The sequence below is a fragment of the Littorina saxatilis genome, linkage group LG2, assembly GCF_037325665.1.
Source record: "Littorina saxatilis isolate snail1 linkage group LG2, US_GU_Lsax_2.0, whole genome shotgun sequence".
NCBI lineage: Eukaryota > Metazoa > Mollusca > Gastropoda > Littorinimorpha > Littorinidae > Littorina > Littorina saxatilis.
In genome coordinates this window covers 57,603,061-57,620,199 of record NC_090246.1, presented here as the reverse complement: position 1 = coordinate 57,620,199, position 17,139 = coordinate 57,603,061, and the positions used below count along the sequence as shown (strand labels likewise).

The following is a 17,139-nucleotide window of genomic DNA, read 5'->3' as shown; positions in this document are numbered from 1 at the left end:
ATTCTGAGTATCTTCGGTGGGATATCATCTGCATGCTTTTAGAACTGAGTGTTTCCCATTTCCAAATTACCAGTACAATCTTGCTACGAATGTAAAATAATTCTGCTGTAGTGTCAAATGCTACACTGCTACATCTTTGAATGACAATGATGTTTAGAAATGGATGTAAACATGAATTCCATGCTGATTTCCTTTTTCAGAAACCAACCAAATTATAAGATGAAGTGTATGTGGTGTTTTTTGTGAATAATTATTATTTTAATGTTATTTTTTTTACTAAAGATAATTTACTTTGGAATTTTGATTGCGTTTCTTTCAAATCAGATTAATTATGCTGTCAATACAAACAATACATCAATGAAATACAGCACCGGTTCATGTTATTGAGTACATACTTAGGAAATTGGTGAACAGCAAAACAAACTAAAAATAGCATCACCTGCATGGAGTACCAAGTGCACATCTTTGGGATAACAGAAAAACAACTTTAGTGAAACAAAATATGAAATACTCAAGGTCAAATTGTTCTCCCTTTTAAAAGACTTGTTTTAAAAGCTCATGAACCCATTCTAAAACTCATTACAAGCATTCCCCCAGTAACATTACACAAACCCGCAGACAGATGGACAGACAGACAGACACACACACATACACACACAAACTAAAACATACCAACAGAACATATACTGACGCTGATGGGGTCTATGTCGACCAAGAGTGGGATTTCCTGTAGGTGGAGTTCCTGGAGGGGGATTCCCTGTATACAGGGAATCCCACAGGGTGGAGTTTTTCAATAAAACTTGCAAACCATACTCAAATTTCTAAGAAATATCAAAAAAGATTGAAAAACATCAAATTCTACCGATATCGCCAAGCATCACGTGACTTTCAGCGATATCAGCGACACGCTACAGGAACTAAATCCAGTGGTATTCCCTGTATACAGGCAATCACTCTCCAGGAACTCCACCTACAGGGAATCCCACTCTTTTGGTCGACATAGACCCCATCAGCTATACTGACAATTAATTTTAAAAGGAAAGACAACAACATTTTCTGTATCTAAATTCACAACTCTTAAATTTCTTTTTCATCAATTGTGAAATCATAATTAATGTAAAATGAGCATTAAAAACAAGGCCTCCACATTTTCAGAACAGAATCTTGCTGCCATATATACGTATGCATCCTGAATCACTTTACAAAATTGTCACAGCCTTATTTGTACACATAACATCCATAAACCAAAACTAACAGTTGAACCAACAAAAACCAACCAAACAAGCACAGGCATTTAGAAACAAAAACAACCTTTGACTCTCACTAAGTGTCTTCCCTCTTGACCATCCTAAATTCAACAGGTACCGGTACAATGTATTTCCACAAATTGCAACTTTCAGTTTTACTTTTGCCCATTTTAAGAGGTGGTTAATAAACAGGCAGGTGAACAGATTGGGAGTACACAGGGGTGAGTTGGGAGAAGGGTGATTGGGGGGGGGGGGGGGTCACAAATGAGTTATATGCACTTGCCCATTTTTTTAACAAGAATATGAATCAAACTTCATATGTACAGGAAAAAATGGCCATGAACACTCTTTCACAGAAAACCGGAAGTGATCATGATAAATAACCAATGCCTGAGAGGCAGTTCATGATTCTGAACATAAATGTACAAACGCTGCATCACATTTCCATGTGTGTGTCGACAAGAAACATACAAACTCAATTTCATTTGTTCACTTAGACAACTCGTCTACCCTGGATTTTTAGCTGACATATTTATCATAACTTCATAAGTGAACTGTACATGAATGTTATCTAATTATTAAGTACAGGATTAAGTGATTCGCTTTGAGTACATTGTGTGCAGAAAAATGTATAAAACACTCATTATGAAACACTCAGTGGGAAATGTGATCTGGTTTTCAGCTGTGCCGCAAATCAATAAAACAACCCAAACAACGAAATAAGCAGAAACCATGCATCTCCATATAAAGTTCATAGAGTATAAGGTGAACATATGAACAAATCTGCACTTCTGAGGCTGCAGCATCCTTTAGCCGTCATAAATTATGCTTTCTGAACGTTCTATATTTCTTTCAGAGTTTGTTTTGTTTTTTTCAACAGAAAATGTTGTGCGCTCCTTTGTATCAAGTACACTATGCATATGCCTCTTGCACACTCGTTAAAAACATTAAGTGGTGAGAAGCTGCCTTGGTGCACATGCAAGATGATAACTTCTGCCTAGCAATGAAAGTTTGTAACCGCCATCACAACTCTTTTTTCTCTCCTTTTTTATATTTAGTCAAGTTTTGACTAAATGTTTTAACGTAGAGGGGGGAATCGAGACGAGGGTCGTGGTGTGTGTGTGTGTGTGTGTGTTTGTGTGTGTGTAGAGCGATTCAGAGTAAACTACTGGACCGATCTTTATGAAATTTGACATGAGAGTTCCTGGGTATGATATCCCCAGACGTTTTTTTCTTTTTTTGGATAAATGTCTTTGATGACGTCATATCCCGTTTTTTGTAAAAGTTGTGGCGGCACTGTCACACCCTCATTTTTCAATAAAATTAATTGAAATTTTGGCAAAGCAATCTTTGACAAAGGCCGGACTTTGGTATTGCATTTCAGCTTGGAGGCTTAAAAATTAATTAATGACTTTGGTCATTAAAAATCTGAAAATTGTAATGAAATTTTTTTTCTTCATAAAACGATCCAAAATTACGTTCATCTTATTCTTCATCATTTTCTGATTCCAAAAACATATAAATATGTTATATTCGGATTTAAAACAAGCTCTGAAAATTAAAAATATAAAAATTATGATTAAAATAAAATGTCCGAAATCGATTTAAAAACAATTTCATCTTATTCCTTGTCGGTTTTTCATTCCAAAAACATATAGATATGATATGTCTGGATTAAAAACACGCTTAGAAAGTTCAAACGAGGATAGGTACAGAAAAGCGTGCTATCCCGCTCAGCGCGACCATTACCGCACTATTCTAGCTTGTCGATTTCACTGCCTTTGCCACGAGCGGTGGACTAACAAAACTACGAGTATGCGGTCTTGGTGAAAAAATGCAGTGCGTTCAGTTTTATTCTGTGAGTATGTAGTAATTTCGCCTTCGTCGAAGATTGCTTTGCCAAAATTTCAATTAATTTTATTGAAAAATGAGGGTGTGACAGTGCCGCCACAACTTTTACAAAAAGCCGGATATGACGTCATCAAAGACATTTATCCAAAAAAAGAAAAAAACGTCTGGGGATATCATACCCAGGAACTCTCACGTCAAATTTCATAAAGATCGGTCCAGTAGTTTACTCTGAATCGCTCTACACACACACAAACACACACACACCACGACCCTCGTCTCGATTCCCCCCTCTACGTTAAAACATTTAGTCAATCAACAATAGAAAACGAAAAAGGAGAGAAAAAAAGCTGCCTTTCCAACTGTCACCTACATTCTTAAATAGAATCACTTCAGATATTTACAGCATCTAAACTAGAATACAAATGTTTACAAGAACACAACGGCCCCCTACTGACTTACAGAATAACTTACAAACATTAGACATTATGATGTCATAGCAGCAACAATCTAAGCACCAAAAGAGAAAGTATGCCATATTATATGCCCACTTTTATGTGCCATGGTACCAGTTTGTTTGTCTGTTCATTCATGGGCTGAAACTCCCACGGCTTTTACGTGTATGACCGTTTTTACCCCCGCCATTTAGGCAGCCATACGCCGCTTTCGGAGGAAGCATGCTGGGTATTTTCGTGTTTCTATAACCCACCAAACTCTGACATGGATTACAGGATCTTTTTTGTGCGCACTTGGTCTTGTGCTTGCGTGTACACACGGGGGTGTTCGGACACCGAGGAGAGTCTGCACACAAAGTTGACTCTGAGAAATAAATCTCTCGCCGAACATAGGGATGAACTCACGCTCACATCTTTCTTTCTTTATTTGGTGTTTAACGTCGTTTTCAACCACGAAGGTTATATCGCGACGGGGAAAGGGGGGAGATGGGATAGAGCCACTTGTCAATTGTTTCTTGTTCACAAAAGCACTAATCAAAAATTTGCTCCAGGGGCTTGCAACGTAGTACAATATATTATTTATTTATTCTCTTTATTTATAAAGTCACATCAGTTTGTGGTTTTAGCTCAGTTGGTAGAGCACTGGACTTGTGATCCTAAGGTCACAGGTTTGAATCCCGGCAGGGATGGACAGGGGTCAACTATATATATATGCAAACTCAGAGACGGTATCCAAGTCCCACCCCCATGTCACCACAGTGGCACGTAAAAGACCTTGGTCATTCTGCCAAAAGTGCTGGTGGCTGATTACACCTAAACACGCACACACCTGGGTATTACCTTACTGGGAGAATGCAAGTTTCCAGTACAAAGGACTTAACATTTCTTACATACTGCTTGACTAAAATCTTTACAAAAATTGACTATATTCTATACAAGAAACATTTAACAAGGGTAAAAAGAGAAACAGAATCCGTTAGTCGCCTCTTACGACATGCTGGGGAGCATCGGGTAAATTCTTCCCCCTAACCCGCGGGGGGTACTCACGCTGACAGCATGGTACCAGTGATTAGAGGGTACCGGACTTTACCAGGCAAAAGTGTCTCTATAGTTGCAGGTGTCCATTCATAAACTACTCTTTGGTCAAGTAATAAACCAATGGGGTAAAAGGTGCCACGAGGTTGTCTTCTTATTAGGCCAAAAAAAAAAAATAGGTCTGTTTACGGTAACCCGACCGACCCTAGTTTTTTCGCGCGACCCTAGACTTTTTTTTGGCATTTGGGGAAAAAAAAAAAAAATCTTGTTTTATTGGCAAAATAACGTAAAAATATGTTTTTTTGGAAAAAAAAAAAAAAAAAAAAAATCCCGACCTACCGACCCTATTTTTTGCACCAGTCTGTGAAAATTTTTTTAAAGCAATACAACTTCTTCTTTGGGGATATACATATTTGGGAACTGAAGCATGTTGTTGCTTATAGTTATACATTAAACAAATAAAAAGATGGTTACAATAACCTCTAGCCCACAATCTGTCATTGATAAGTCCCTCATAGAGCTAGTAATACAACTCAGCTGAATATTCTGGGCATGTCCACTTCTTGAACTGGAACAATGTCACATCAGTTTGTGGTTTTAGCTCAGTTGGTAGAGCACTGGACTTGTGATCCTAAGGTCACAGGTTTGAATCCCGGCAGGGATGGACAGGGGTCAACTATATATGCAAACTCAGTGACGGTATCCAAGTCCCACCCCCATGTCACCACAGTGGCACGTAAAAGACCTTGGTCATTCTGCCATAAGTGCTGGTGGCTGATTATACCTAAACACGCACACACCTGGGTAGGGCGACTCTGTTGCTGCTAGCTTTCCACTGGGAGAAAGCGACCCGAATTTCCCAGCATTGGGATGATAAAGTATATAAAATGAAAAACTGACAAAATGTTGCCAACAGTTCATCATCTCACACAATCAGCATCAAAAACTCCTTTTCACAGCTCCTTTTTTACGATCACATTATTTTGTTCACAAGTCAGATAGCTGTTTTAAAATCCTGGGATTACTGAATAAAGTAGTTCTCGGGTATTGTTCTGATAAATATCACACTCTTAATTCCTTCCAGTATGGAACACTTGGTTCCAATATCGCACTCCTTCTTTCAGTATCACATTCCTTTCACAAATATCACATTCTTCCTGGCATCCAAGTATACAAGGCAAGCTAGGTTCACGCTATTTTGCTGATACCGTCATTCCGCATCAAGTCTTTTCTCCACATGAACTGATCCAGTTGTATGTCTTTCCGGACACCCCATGGCCCACATCGCCATAGTTTGAGCCTGAGCCCATCACAGTTGTAACCGTTTTGCAGTCTCTCTCTCGATTCCTTTTATACACAAAGCACCTCTTCCAAGGTAATACTGCTACACCGCTTCCTTAATGATTAAAAACTCCTTTGGTTTTATGTGTGTTTAGGAGATTAGCAAGATCCTGTTGGGTATAAGCACTTGAATTTGTCCACAATAACGTAGCGTTTGATCTCTCAGTTCTGCTAAAAATAGTTATTTGAAGCATCAATTAGATGATAATATTCATCAACTTCTTCAGCCAAAGACCATGAGACAAGTCAAATATGCGCTATACTTAATGATTGTTTGTAGTACATGTTCCTCGAAACTACTGAACTACATGGTATATGATGTGAATGAATTGGTCTTGACACTGTGCCATAATGTCTTCTTCTTTGAGACACACTGTTTTTCTTTGCACACGCTCAAAACTTACATCCACTATGATGGGGCAGAATGTGTCATCACAATTTCTCTTCACGTGCTTAAAACTTTCATCTGCTATTCTCGTACAAGCAAAATTTGTCGTCTTCAATGTCATTCCTCAAGTCACAGCAATTTTCTCTTCACACACTTAAAATGTCATACGCTACATTGTAGCAAGCACCGGATCTTGTCGTCAATTGCTCAAGCTACACTAGCTGTTCTCCTTTCACACACTCAAATCTATCATCCACTATGTTGTAGCAAGCATTAGGAGTTGGGTTTGCCCTCCTTCCTGAGAGCCTCATAGCGACTGTGCAACTTGTCAAAGTTGACGGTAGATCCAGTGATGCTTTGAGTGGTGGTGGAACTAGAGTCATCCTTGTACTCCGCATCATGAGGCTTGGGAGGCGGGGAAGCTCTGCAACAGATAAGAAAGTCTGTTTCATTACTCTAGTCTGTGCACATTGCAAAGATACAAGCAAATATATATCTCAAAGCATAAATGACTTAAACACAGTCCAGGGTTTCATTTACTAGTGCGCCTTGCGCCATTGGCGCATAACATTTTAAAATGTCCCATTGGAATTCCCTTCAGTGCGTCAAAGAGCGCACTGAGATTACATACCACTGCGCCACCCCCGTGCACACTTTTCACGAGTACAGTGTTCGGAAAGACCTAAGCAAAAACGGGCACCAAGCCGAGCAACTTGCGAGTTTGTGAAACGCGCTGTGATTGGCTTTTAAAATTTAATTCATTAGTATTCAACCAATCCTACTATCTGTGCGGGACCGATATGTGCTTGCGCGTTTACCTCTGTGGAAACTGTCAACACAAGCGATATCGTTCGAAACATAGACCCACGTTAAAAAGCAATGTCCCATCAGAATTTGGTTGAGGAGGACAAATGTCCCATTGTCTTTTTCTTCCAGGTTAAACCCTGACACTCTCTCTCGGCGTATGGTGATGTCCCTACTCGCCTCTTCCTTACTTGCTCCTTCCTAAATCGCCCCCTCCCGTCTCGCCCCCACTTATCTTGGGTTTTGCCAGAGAGGCGATCGCCCCCGCTCTTAAAAATCCGTATCTGTTTTTCAGAGGGTACACAGGCACACAGACACAGAAACGGCCACACACAGACACTAACACACACCAACACACACACACACCGGCACACACACACACACACTTACACACACACGCTCATTTTCTCTCTCAATCAGGCAAATACTCTCTCTAACATGCAGACACAGATGTGCATGCTCTCTCCCTCCTTCCCTCTCTTTAAAGAATACGAGAATTCAAAATATCAACATCAAGCTACCTTTGCTGCTGAGCTGACAATGCAATAAATTATCTTCGACTGTCAACATTTTTCAATGTTCTCAACAACAAAAGGAATTTAACTTTCTCCCCAGATGTCTTGCCAAATCAAACAGAAAATAACTTTGCTTACAGTCCAGTGTGTTGTATCCTTGCTTTCTGCACCATGCGGATAATGGTCTTGTTGGTGGTTGTTTCCTCCGGTAACAAGCTTTCCAGGGTACGCACGTTGAGATCTATTTCCTCTGATGCCTGGCACACAGGAAAACAAGTTATGTTCAGCTCTATACCCTCTGATGACTGGCACACAGGAAAACAACTTATGTTCAGATCTAGTTCCTCTGGTGCCTGGCACACAGGAATACAAATAATGTTCAGAATTATTAACCCCTGATACAAGCATGAGCTAACAAAGTGTCTGTTCAGATTTTGCGCTCTGGTATCTGACAACCATACAGGATATAACTAATGCATATCTGTTCTTTGTTCTCATATACCTTATTTGTCTAGGTTAAAAATATCTATATACTAACAGCCTACTGATTACACTAAAATAACAAGCACAAAACTATGCTTCCATTGTGGTTTCATTATCCTGAATTCCCTTGCAAGCAAAAGTTTCATACACCTCATATGCACCTGAACCTTCATGATACACAACTAGTTTCTGTGCCTTTTGAGGTCATTCTGACTTTCATCAAAATGTTAAGGACAGACAGATGGACACACACACACACACACACACACACACACACACACACAAGCATTTCACTCACCAGCAACAACTCGATGACTTTTTTCCTGCCCAGTTTGCATGCTAAATGTAGCGGTGAGAGGCCGGCATTGTTCTGTATGTTGATGCAGGTTTTGTCCGCTGTAAGCAGAAGTTTCACCAGCTGTAAGTTGTCGCCGTGTTCCACTGCTCGGTGAAGAGGTGTACTGCCATCATACAGGTTCACCGCACACACATGGCTCACCAAACCATCTGCACACAAATACATGTCACAGGATATTGAATAAGCCTAGTTTGATTCTAATCTTTTAATACAAATCTGTATTGCTCCCTGCAATGCTGAACTGCATGGGCAGTTTTGCTATCCAAAAAAAATCCCTTTCTGAACTTCTCCTATGGTGAATATTGTGCATATTTTTGTCTAAAATGAGCTTGTTTTTCATTCTGGTTCATCGTGTGCAATTGTTAGCTGGTAAAACAGTGTTAGTACAAAGAAGGCATTTTAACTGTTCTGCACTTCTCTGTTGAGGAGGATTTCAAACTACAAAAGTGTGTGTGTGTGTGTGTGTGTGTGTGTGTGTGTGTGTGTGTGTGTGTGTGTGTGTGTGTGTGTGTGTGTGTGTGTGTGTGTGTGTGTGTGTGTGTGTGTGTGTGTGTGTGTGTGTGACTGGATGTCTGCATGAGTGCACATGCATCTGAGTGTCTTGCAGTGTCTGTCCATCTTTCTGTCTGTCTCTGAGTTCATTTGCATGCATACAGTTCACATTATATAGATAGTTTCATCAATCCTGGAATCAGTTATTGTAAATGTCAATTAAAACTTAACACACAGCAAGCAAAATCCCAACACAAAAAAATTAACTGACCATGAAAAATGTAAAGGCCCTTGGGTCTGTTGACGTCGTGAAGCAAGTTGTCCAGTGAGCGCTGAGCGTTGCCCACACCATTAGGCAGACCTGGTCCTCCCACTGTGTTCTTGGTGCTCTCTTGTCTGTTTAGACAACATTTTATAACCATTAAAGGCATAGTCCTTCCTGTGTACAGTGGAACCCCCCTTTTAAGACCTCCGCAAATCAGGTCTTAAAAAGGAGCGAGTCTTAAAATGGGGGTACATTTACAGAGGTTATGAATAGAAAGGCTAAGAAAACAGGGTCTTAAAAGGGAGGGCTTTCTTTCTTTTCTTTCTTTATTTGGTGTTTAACGTCGTTTTCAACCGTTCAAGGTTATATCGCGACGGGGAAAGGGGGGAGATGGGATAGAGCCACTTGTTAATCATTTCTTGTTCACAAAAGCACCAATCAAAAAATTGCTCCAGGGGCTTGCAACGTAGTACAATACATGACCCTACTGGGAGAATGCAAGTCTCCAGCACAAAGGACCTAACATTTCTTACATACTGCTTGACCAAAATCCTTACAAACATTGACTATATTCAATACAAGAAACACTTAACAAGGGCAAAAGGAGAAACAGAATCCGTCAGTCGCCTCCCACGACATGCTGGGGAGCATCGGGTAAATTCTTCCCCCTAACCCGCGGGGGTGGAGGGCTATCATCTCAGATCTGGCCAGGAATTTACATCCCCGTCCTTGGACACATGCCAAAAAAACACCGCGGGTTAGGGGGAGTCCCTTATTGGTTGGGACGAGAAAGAATTTACCCGATGCTCCCCAGCATGTCGTAAGAGGCGACTAACGGATTCTGTTTCTCCTTTTACCCTTGTTAAGTGTTTCTTGTATAGAATATAGTCAATGTTTGTCAAGATTTTCGTCAAGCAGTATGTAAGAAATGTTAAGTCCTTTGTACTGGAAACTTGCATTCTCCCAGTAAGGTCATATATTGTACTACGTTGCAAGCCCCTGGAGCAAATTTTTGATTAGTGCTTTTGTGAACAAGAAACAATTGACAAGTGGCTCTATCCCATTTCCCCCCCCCCCCCCCCCTTCCCCCGTCGCGATATAACCTTCGTGGTTGAAAACGGCGTTAAACACCAAATAAAGTCAAAGTAAACATGCCAACAATCATCAGCGTCACTGCTTTCTGTGCAGAGTGGGAATTGTTTAATTGTTTAATGAATCAACTTTTTTTTTAAAAGCCACACCATAACTGAATCTGCCTGTTCTTTTTCAACACAAATGAAAATCTTTAAATAAAAACCTACACTATCTACGTCGCTGCCCTACACGCCACCAGGCGTGAAAGGCAGTAAGTAAGTACACTATCTACAATGACTGCTGCATTTGTTACACAAAAGCGCAAACACATTGTACCGATTGCAGACACAAGATTTAACTGTTGTGTTAGTTTGACCACACATTTAAGTCCACAAGCGCAATTATAACCTTTGAACTTATACACAAGCCAATCACAACTGCCTTGAAATTGCAGTTGTACATGTATATCATTCTCCATTTAACATAAAAAGAATTAAAAAATGCAGTCACTTTAAAAGCTTTGTTCAGCAGTGCTAGACTTATTTGTGGATTTGAAACATTCATGCTGTTAGCAACCTACATGATCTCTATTGACTGTGTGAAGTCCCCGCTGCTGGTCAGTTGTCCAACCGGACCCTCAGTGGACTGAGAGAACACCCCACTGGCCTGTAGATCTTCACCTGCAAGGAGAAAAATGAACCCTTGTAAATCTGTCACGTTCTGGTCCATGACTTTCTACATTTAAAGCTAAAATCTGCTAAATATGTTCTTCTAAAATCTCAATCTCTCCTTCCTTCTGGCTTACCTGGTCTATCTTCCATAGTTCTTGTTTGCAACTTATCTGGTTATGTGTGTACATGTACAATTATTTACTTCTTTTTGTTTATCACATATCCATACAGCACCCTACCTGACAATCCCCCGCCTCCCTCTCCCCCCAACACCCCCCCCCCCCCTCCCCGGTTGTCCAAGCCTGATAGGTGTACAAAACCTGATACATTTCTGTTGCACCTGGCTCTCCACATCTACTTTTTTCTTTCATTCAGTGTTTCCTTCCTCTCATCAGCTGGCTTGCCCATAACAGTTAACACACATAACCGTAAAACCGACAAAAAAACAGAGATCAACACACCATCAAAAACACCACATACCATCAGAACTTTTCACACGGCGCCTGCGAAAGTTCCCACCAGGGTCCAATACGCCAGAGTCTGCATCAGAGTCATCGTCACTCTCAGCGTCGGTTCTTGCAGGGGGATAAACGGCCGACTCCAAAAAGAACTTGAGCACCTGCAGTTTGCCTGCTGCGCATGCTACCATCAAAGGTGTGTCCCCTTGCTTCGTTCGCAGGTTGTGGTCAAATCGAGGCTGTGGAGAAACAAAATTATTGGAACATTCTTTGATGGAACAGCTAGATCACCGAGAAGAAAAAACATGGTGTTCTGGTTGTTTCTAGATACAGAAAAAAGATCGAGCCCCAAAAGTAGTATGCCTTGCAAAAGTTTCAGTGAAATTCACTTGTTTATTCCTATTCAACATTCCAAATATTTTTCTCCGTTACATTTGTTTTTCAGCTAGCCCCTTCAACTTGCAAACCCTCCATGCTATTTGGATTGTTATAAACTTTATTTGCTGTTATGTGTTTGCTTGTTTACTAATCTGTATTCACAGTTGGTAATTACCTTCAAGTCTACTCCATATACCCTAATCTTACTCAATTAAAGGCTACAGTTGCACCAAGGCACCCACAAAAGTGCTGCATGGTTGTTATAAAAACAATAACAACACTTAATTGTCCATTAAAATATGACATTTAAATGAAAAAGTTTCTTTGACACATCCAGCTATAAATAGGTGGCCGCTTTAGAAAAGTGAATTATATTTGTACAAAAAAGGTTTGTCAGAGATCCTTGGGGATGATCGTTATGGGCAGGCGGTCATTATAATTATGGAGAGGTGGTCGCCAAGGCAGGCTGGGCTATATAAGCACATAATACCATATCTCTTACCAGCCAGATCTTTTGCAGCTGTTCAAAGGCTTTCTTGGATCTGTCAGTGATGAGGGCCACAACGTCCTTGGTGTGCTGCTGTCGGTGTGACTCAATCTGCATGCGCACACCCTCGTACTGCGGACAGGTGATCAGCTGACCTCCCGCATCCAGCAGAGCTGTCGTGGCACCGTGTTGAAGCAATAACTCCACTATCTTGCTGAAACCTGATGAGGAATACATTTGGTGAATGAGAGTATTCAGTGGCCCCGTGTTGTAGCAATAACTCCACAATCTTGCTGAAACCTGATGAGAGGAATACATTTGGTGAATGAAAGTATTCAGTGGCCCTGTGTTGTAGCAATAACTCCACAATCTTGCTGAAACCTGATGAGAGGAATACATTTGGTGAATGAGAGTATTCAGTGGTGTTGTAGCAATAACTCCACTATCTTGCTGAAACCTGATGAGAGGAATACATTTCAATCATTACTGCATGCTTTTTCTTGGGAGTCACCCATCTGATCAAAAGCTGCACTAAATGGTGCGCGGAATACTGGTCAGTCATCAACCCCCCTTATTTGTCAAAATACCAGTCTCTGTAGGTAGGCAAAATCATGTATTAAAAACGTGCTGCCCCTTAATACATCAATGCAAGAAAGGATCATTGTTGTTTTCTAGCGGAGAAATAGCTCAGTCGGTAGCGGCGCTGGCTTCAAAACCAGTTGTCGCTATCGGCATGGGTTCGATCCCCACGTTCGGCGAGGGATTTATTTCCCAGAGTCAACTGTGTGCAGACTCTCCTCGGTGTCCCAACACTCCTGTGTGCACGCATGCCCACAACAAAGAACCCAAATTCACACCAAAAGTCTCTGGGCTAAGAAACATGAAAACATGCATGCAGGAAAAAATAAATAAAACAAGAAATTCCTCCGAGGTAGGAAAAACACCCCCATCCTTACCATTCTCACTGACACCAACTGAGAAGGTTATTTCCCTTTGACCATTAATATGTCCCTCTATAAGTCCTTGTAGAATCTTAATCCACCAATAACTCCCTAACCGTGTATTTGACTGGTCCCAATTTTTGTAAGGACCGTCTCAGGAATGTATAGAACCTGTTCACCAAGTTTGGTGACGATCGGTCCGTTCATTCTTGAGATCTATATGCGAACACAAACAAACAAACAAACACATCGACCGAATCCTATACACACCCCTATACCGGGGGTGTAAAAAGGGAAGCGCTGTGTACTGTATGGCAGCTCGCTTTCCCCAGTGAGAAAGCAGCCCAAATTTCCATAAGGGTAACCTCACAGGATTATATGAAATATTATCCTTATCTTATCCTTATTCTTCTACTGTTAAGAAACTGAAAATCCATAGATCATACCTTTCTCTGCTGCCACCTGCAGTGGTGTGCGGTTGTTGGCGTCTGTGGTGTTAATATCCATCAGTTTGCGCGAGGGCCGGTGAGACGAGCGATTGGCGTAGGTCTGGCGGCAGTAGGCCAGCAGGTAACTGGTGATCTCTGTGTGGCCCATCTTGGCCGCGATGTGTAGCACTGTCTCTCCTGTGGTGCTGTGACGCTTGCGAATATCACCACCACGCTGTCAGATGAAAAAGGCAACTTTAGTTTGACCAAGCTGCAGGTCATAAGGGCAACTTTACTTGGTTTAAACAAAATTTTATTCAAAATACATGACATGAAACAATTGAAAATATGCAACTAGGACACAAACTCAAGCAAATGCTTCTTTTACGTGACCAAAACAATACTAAATGACACAAATGATGGTGGACATGACAATGATAAACCAGAAGAACAAGTTGTGGGGGCATCAATCACCACTGACCCTTCACTGGCCTTTCATGCCAGAGAGGTTTTGAACTTCCAACTTTATGACCACTTAATAGGTGCATGCCAATTTCTCATTTCTATGTAAACTGTAGGAAAGTAAAAATAAAAAGATTTTTTTTTCTTTCTATTATTTTTGACTCACATGCGAAGCAAAAGTGAGTCTATGTACTCACCCGAGTCGTCCGTCCGTCCGTCCGTCCGTCCGGACGTCCGTCCGTCCGTCCGTCCGTCCGGAAAACTTTAACGTTGGATATTTCTTGGACACTATTCAGTCTATCAGTACCAAATTTGGCAAGATGGTGTATGATGACAAGGCCCCAAAAAACATACATAGCATCTTGACCTTGCTTCAAGGTCAAGGTCGCAGGGGCCATAAATGTTGTCTAAAAAACAGCTATTTTTCACATTTTTCACATTTTCTCTGAAGTTTTTTAGATTGAATACCTCACCTATATATGATATATAGGGCAAAGTAAGCCCCATCTTTTGATACCAGTTTGGTTTACCTTGCTTCAAGGTCAAGGTCACAGGAGCTCTTCAAAGTTGGATTGTATACATATTTTGAAGTGACCTTGACCCGGAACTATGGAAGATAACTGTTTCAAACTTAAAAATTATGTGGGGCACATGTTATGCTTTCATCATGAGACACATTTGGTCACATATGATCAAGGTCAAGGTCACTTTGACCCTTATGAAATGTGACCAAAATAAGGTAGTGAACTACTAAAAGTGACCATATCTCATGGTAGAAAGAGCCAATAAGCACCATTGTACTTCCTATGTCTTGAATTAACAGCTTTGTGTTGCATGACCTTGGATGACCTTGACCTTGGTCAAGGTCATGTAAAGGTCAAGCATGTGAGTCGTATGGGCTTTGCCCTTCTTGTTTAAATTTTATTTTTTTACTGAAGTTCTGAAACAACCATAGCAAGAAGCAAAAACCACTTACCTCAAAGAGCAGTTTGACAACATCTAGATGTCCATTTTGTACAGCAAGGTATAGGGGCCAGTTACCAGTACCACTCTGCAAGCAAATGAAAACAGATCAGACTTTTAGATAAACACTGTTTCAATTCCATACAAACCACATGACAAACTGCTGCAAGATAGACCCTGCTTTATAGACATGCTATTTTTCAATACACCCCATGTTTAAAGTTGTACCATTTTACCCCAGGACACCGGACAAACTTGCCAATACGATGCCACTGGACACAGCAACATGCTCAGAGACACATCAGTATGCATAATCGATGGTAAAAACATTGACCTAGGACCCATGGTCAAATGATCCCAGGTGGACTGACTAAATAACCAAGAGGGTGAGAAATGATATGGAAAAATTACCATTGAACATATTCAGCAAAATTCTTTCAGCTTTTATAGTCGCCATTGTACTCTTACAAAACACATGAGCAATTTTTCAAACCTTGACCTGTTCAACCTACATGTTGTGCCACAGATTTTACTGATTTAACGAGAGGGAAAGGCTCCTGCAAGTGTTTACCTTGGGGTTGATGTTGTCGCCGTCATCCAACAGTTGATACAACTCATCTGCTGCTCCGTTCATAGCACAGGCCAGCAACTTGGGTGTCACTATCTCTTCCTGCCGCCTGTAGCATCAACAAGTCCACAACAATTAAAAATCTGGATGATGGAATCATTGAAGATGGCCTCACCGACCAAAGATGATCAATTCATCTGAGGCAACCCCCCCCCCCCTAAAAAAAAGGCTCTCAGGCACATAATTATGCACAGATTTTTAAAGATAATTCTAAATTTTTTTTTCTCTTTCAGGGATTACATTGGTGCAGCCTTTGCTTTAACACACAGACGCAAACAGAAAAGCATTTCTGCATTAAAACCATAATCACAAAACTGACCAAAATCAGCTGAGACCTACAGCAGGGATGGGTTAATTCAGCAGATGATGGCTGAGGTTTTTTTGTCCATCTATAACTATGGCACTAATGCAAGTACTCACCTAACAAAGGCCGATTTCAACTTGACATGGATGGACGTTCTCTTGCACAGTCTCGTGGCCATGTACAGACCCTGCAACCAACAAAAACATTCATTTCTTCACCAGCTTCTTCTTCTCGCTCAGTATTTCTGTCTTTACCAGCTAACAGGACCTTTTTCTATCAAAGAGACACACACTGGTACTGGCATCAACACATCAGCACACACACATACAACTGAAACTGGTCATGTTTAGAAGTACACAACCAGGGACCCAAGCAGGCAGCAAGGTACTCACACATGCCTGCACATGTGTAGAGAGACAGAGAGTCAGATACATCACACACACACACACACACACAAACACACACAAACACACCAGTGTTGTTCCTAGGCCTCGGTCTTGCTCTTTTACCCAAACTTTCTTGATCTGACGCATTGTTCTGACCCCAGGCCGGTGTAATATCCGATAGCTTAGACATGCATGATGCCTGTCTTCAGACAGAACAATATTTTGCAGCCAGGACAATTTGACAGATATACGTTTTGAAGGAAGCCAGGTTCAACTGACCTATTGTCCTCTGTGTCTGGGAACAAAACTGACACACACAGACACTGACACACACGCATGCACTCACACACACTGACAAAACTTACACAGTAACACTGAGGGAAGTACTCCAGCATGGCATCCACCACCTTTTCCTGGTTGTTTAGCACAGCGTAGTGAAGAGGCAGGTAGTTCTTCATGTCAACAATGGCTGGGTTTGCACCTCGACTATACAGCAAACAATAGCAGGAAAAATTCAGACTCATTCTTCAGTAACTCGCTTTCTCTGTATGGTACATAGTTCACAGAAGTATCAAAACTACAAAACAACAGATAGAATATGATTCAACTAAATCTGAGTGTTCTTGAATCCAGCTGATCAATACGGCAGTACCTGCAATGTACGGCCCACGGCGTGAGCGGACACCTGACATGTACGGACACATTTGCTCGGCACGGAGTGTTTTCCT

The 17,139-nt window shown here is 41.1% G+C and overlaps 1 protein-coding gene across 3 annotated transcripts in view; it reads right to left on the bottom strand.

The window, feature by feature from the left end:
* Positions 1-4,937: 4,937 nt before the first annotated feature.
* Positions 4,938-17,139, bottom strand: part of LOC138959354 (ankyrin-1-like) — a 90,895-nt gene continuing 78,693 nt past the window's right edge. For all 3 annotated transcript variants that reach the window (XM_070330782.1, XM_070330783.1, XM_070330784.1), the window contains 12 exons: positions 16,777-16,897; positions 16,142-16,212; positions 15,665-15,770; positions 15,107-15,181; positions 13,687-13,903; positions 12,315-12,520; positions 11,457-11,673; positions 10,886-10,985; positions 9,238-9,362; positions 8,415-8,623; positions 7,772-7,890; positions 4,938-6,738 (listed from right to left, as the gene is read on the bottom strand). In XM_070330782.1, coding sequence (XP_070186883.1) covers positions 6,588-6,738; positions 7,772-7,890; positions 8,415-8,623; positions 9,238-9,362; positions 10,886-10,985; positions 11,457-11,673; positions 12,315-12,520; positions 13,687-13,903; positions 15,107-15,181; positions 15,665-15,770; positions 16,142-16,212; positions 16,777-16,897 — 1,717 coding nt within the window. In that variant the 3' untranslated portion in view covers positions 4,938-6,587. The remainder of the gene's footprint in view (positions 6,739-7,771; positions 7,891-8,414; positions 8,624-9,237; positions 9,363-10,885; positions 10,986-11,456; positions 11,674-12,314; positions 12,521-13,686; positions 13,904-15,106; positions 15,182-15,664; positions 15,771-16,141; positions 16,213-16,776; positions 16,898-17,139) is intronic.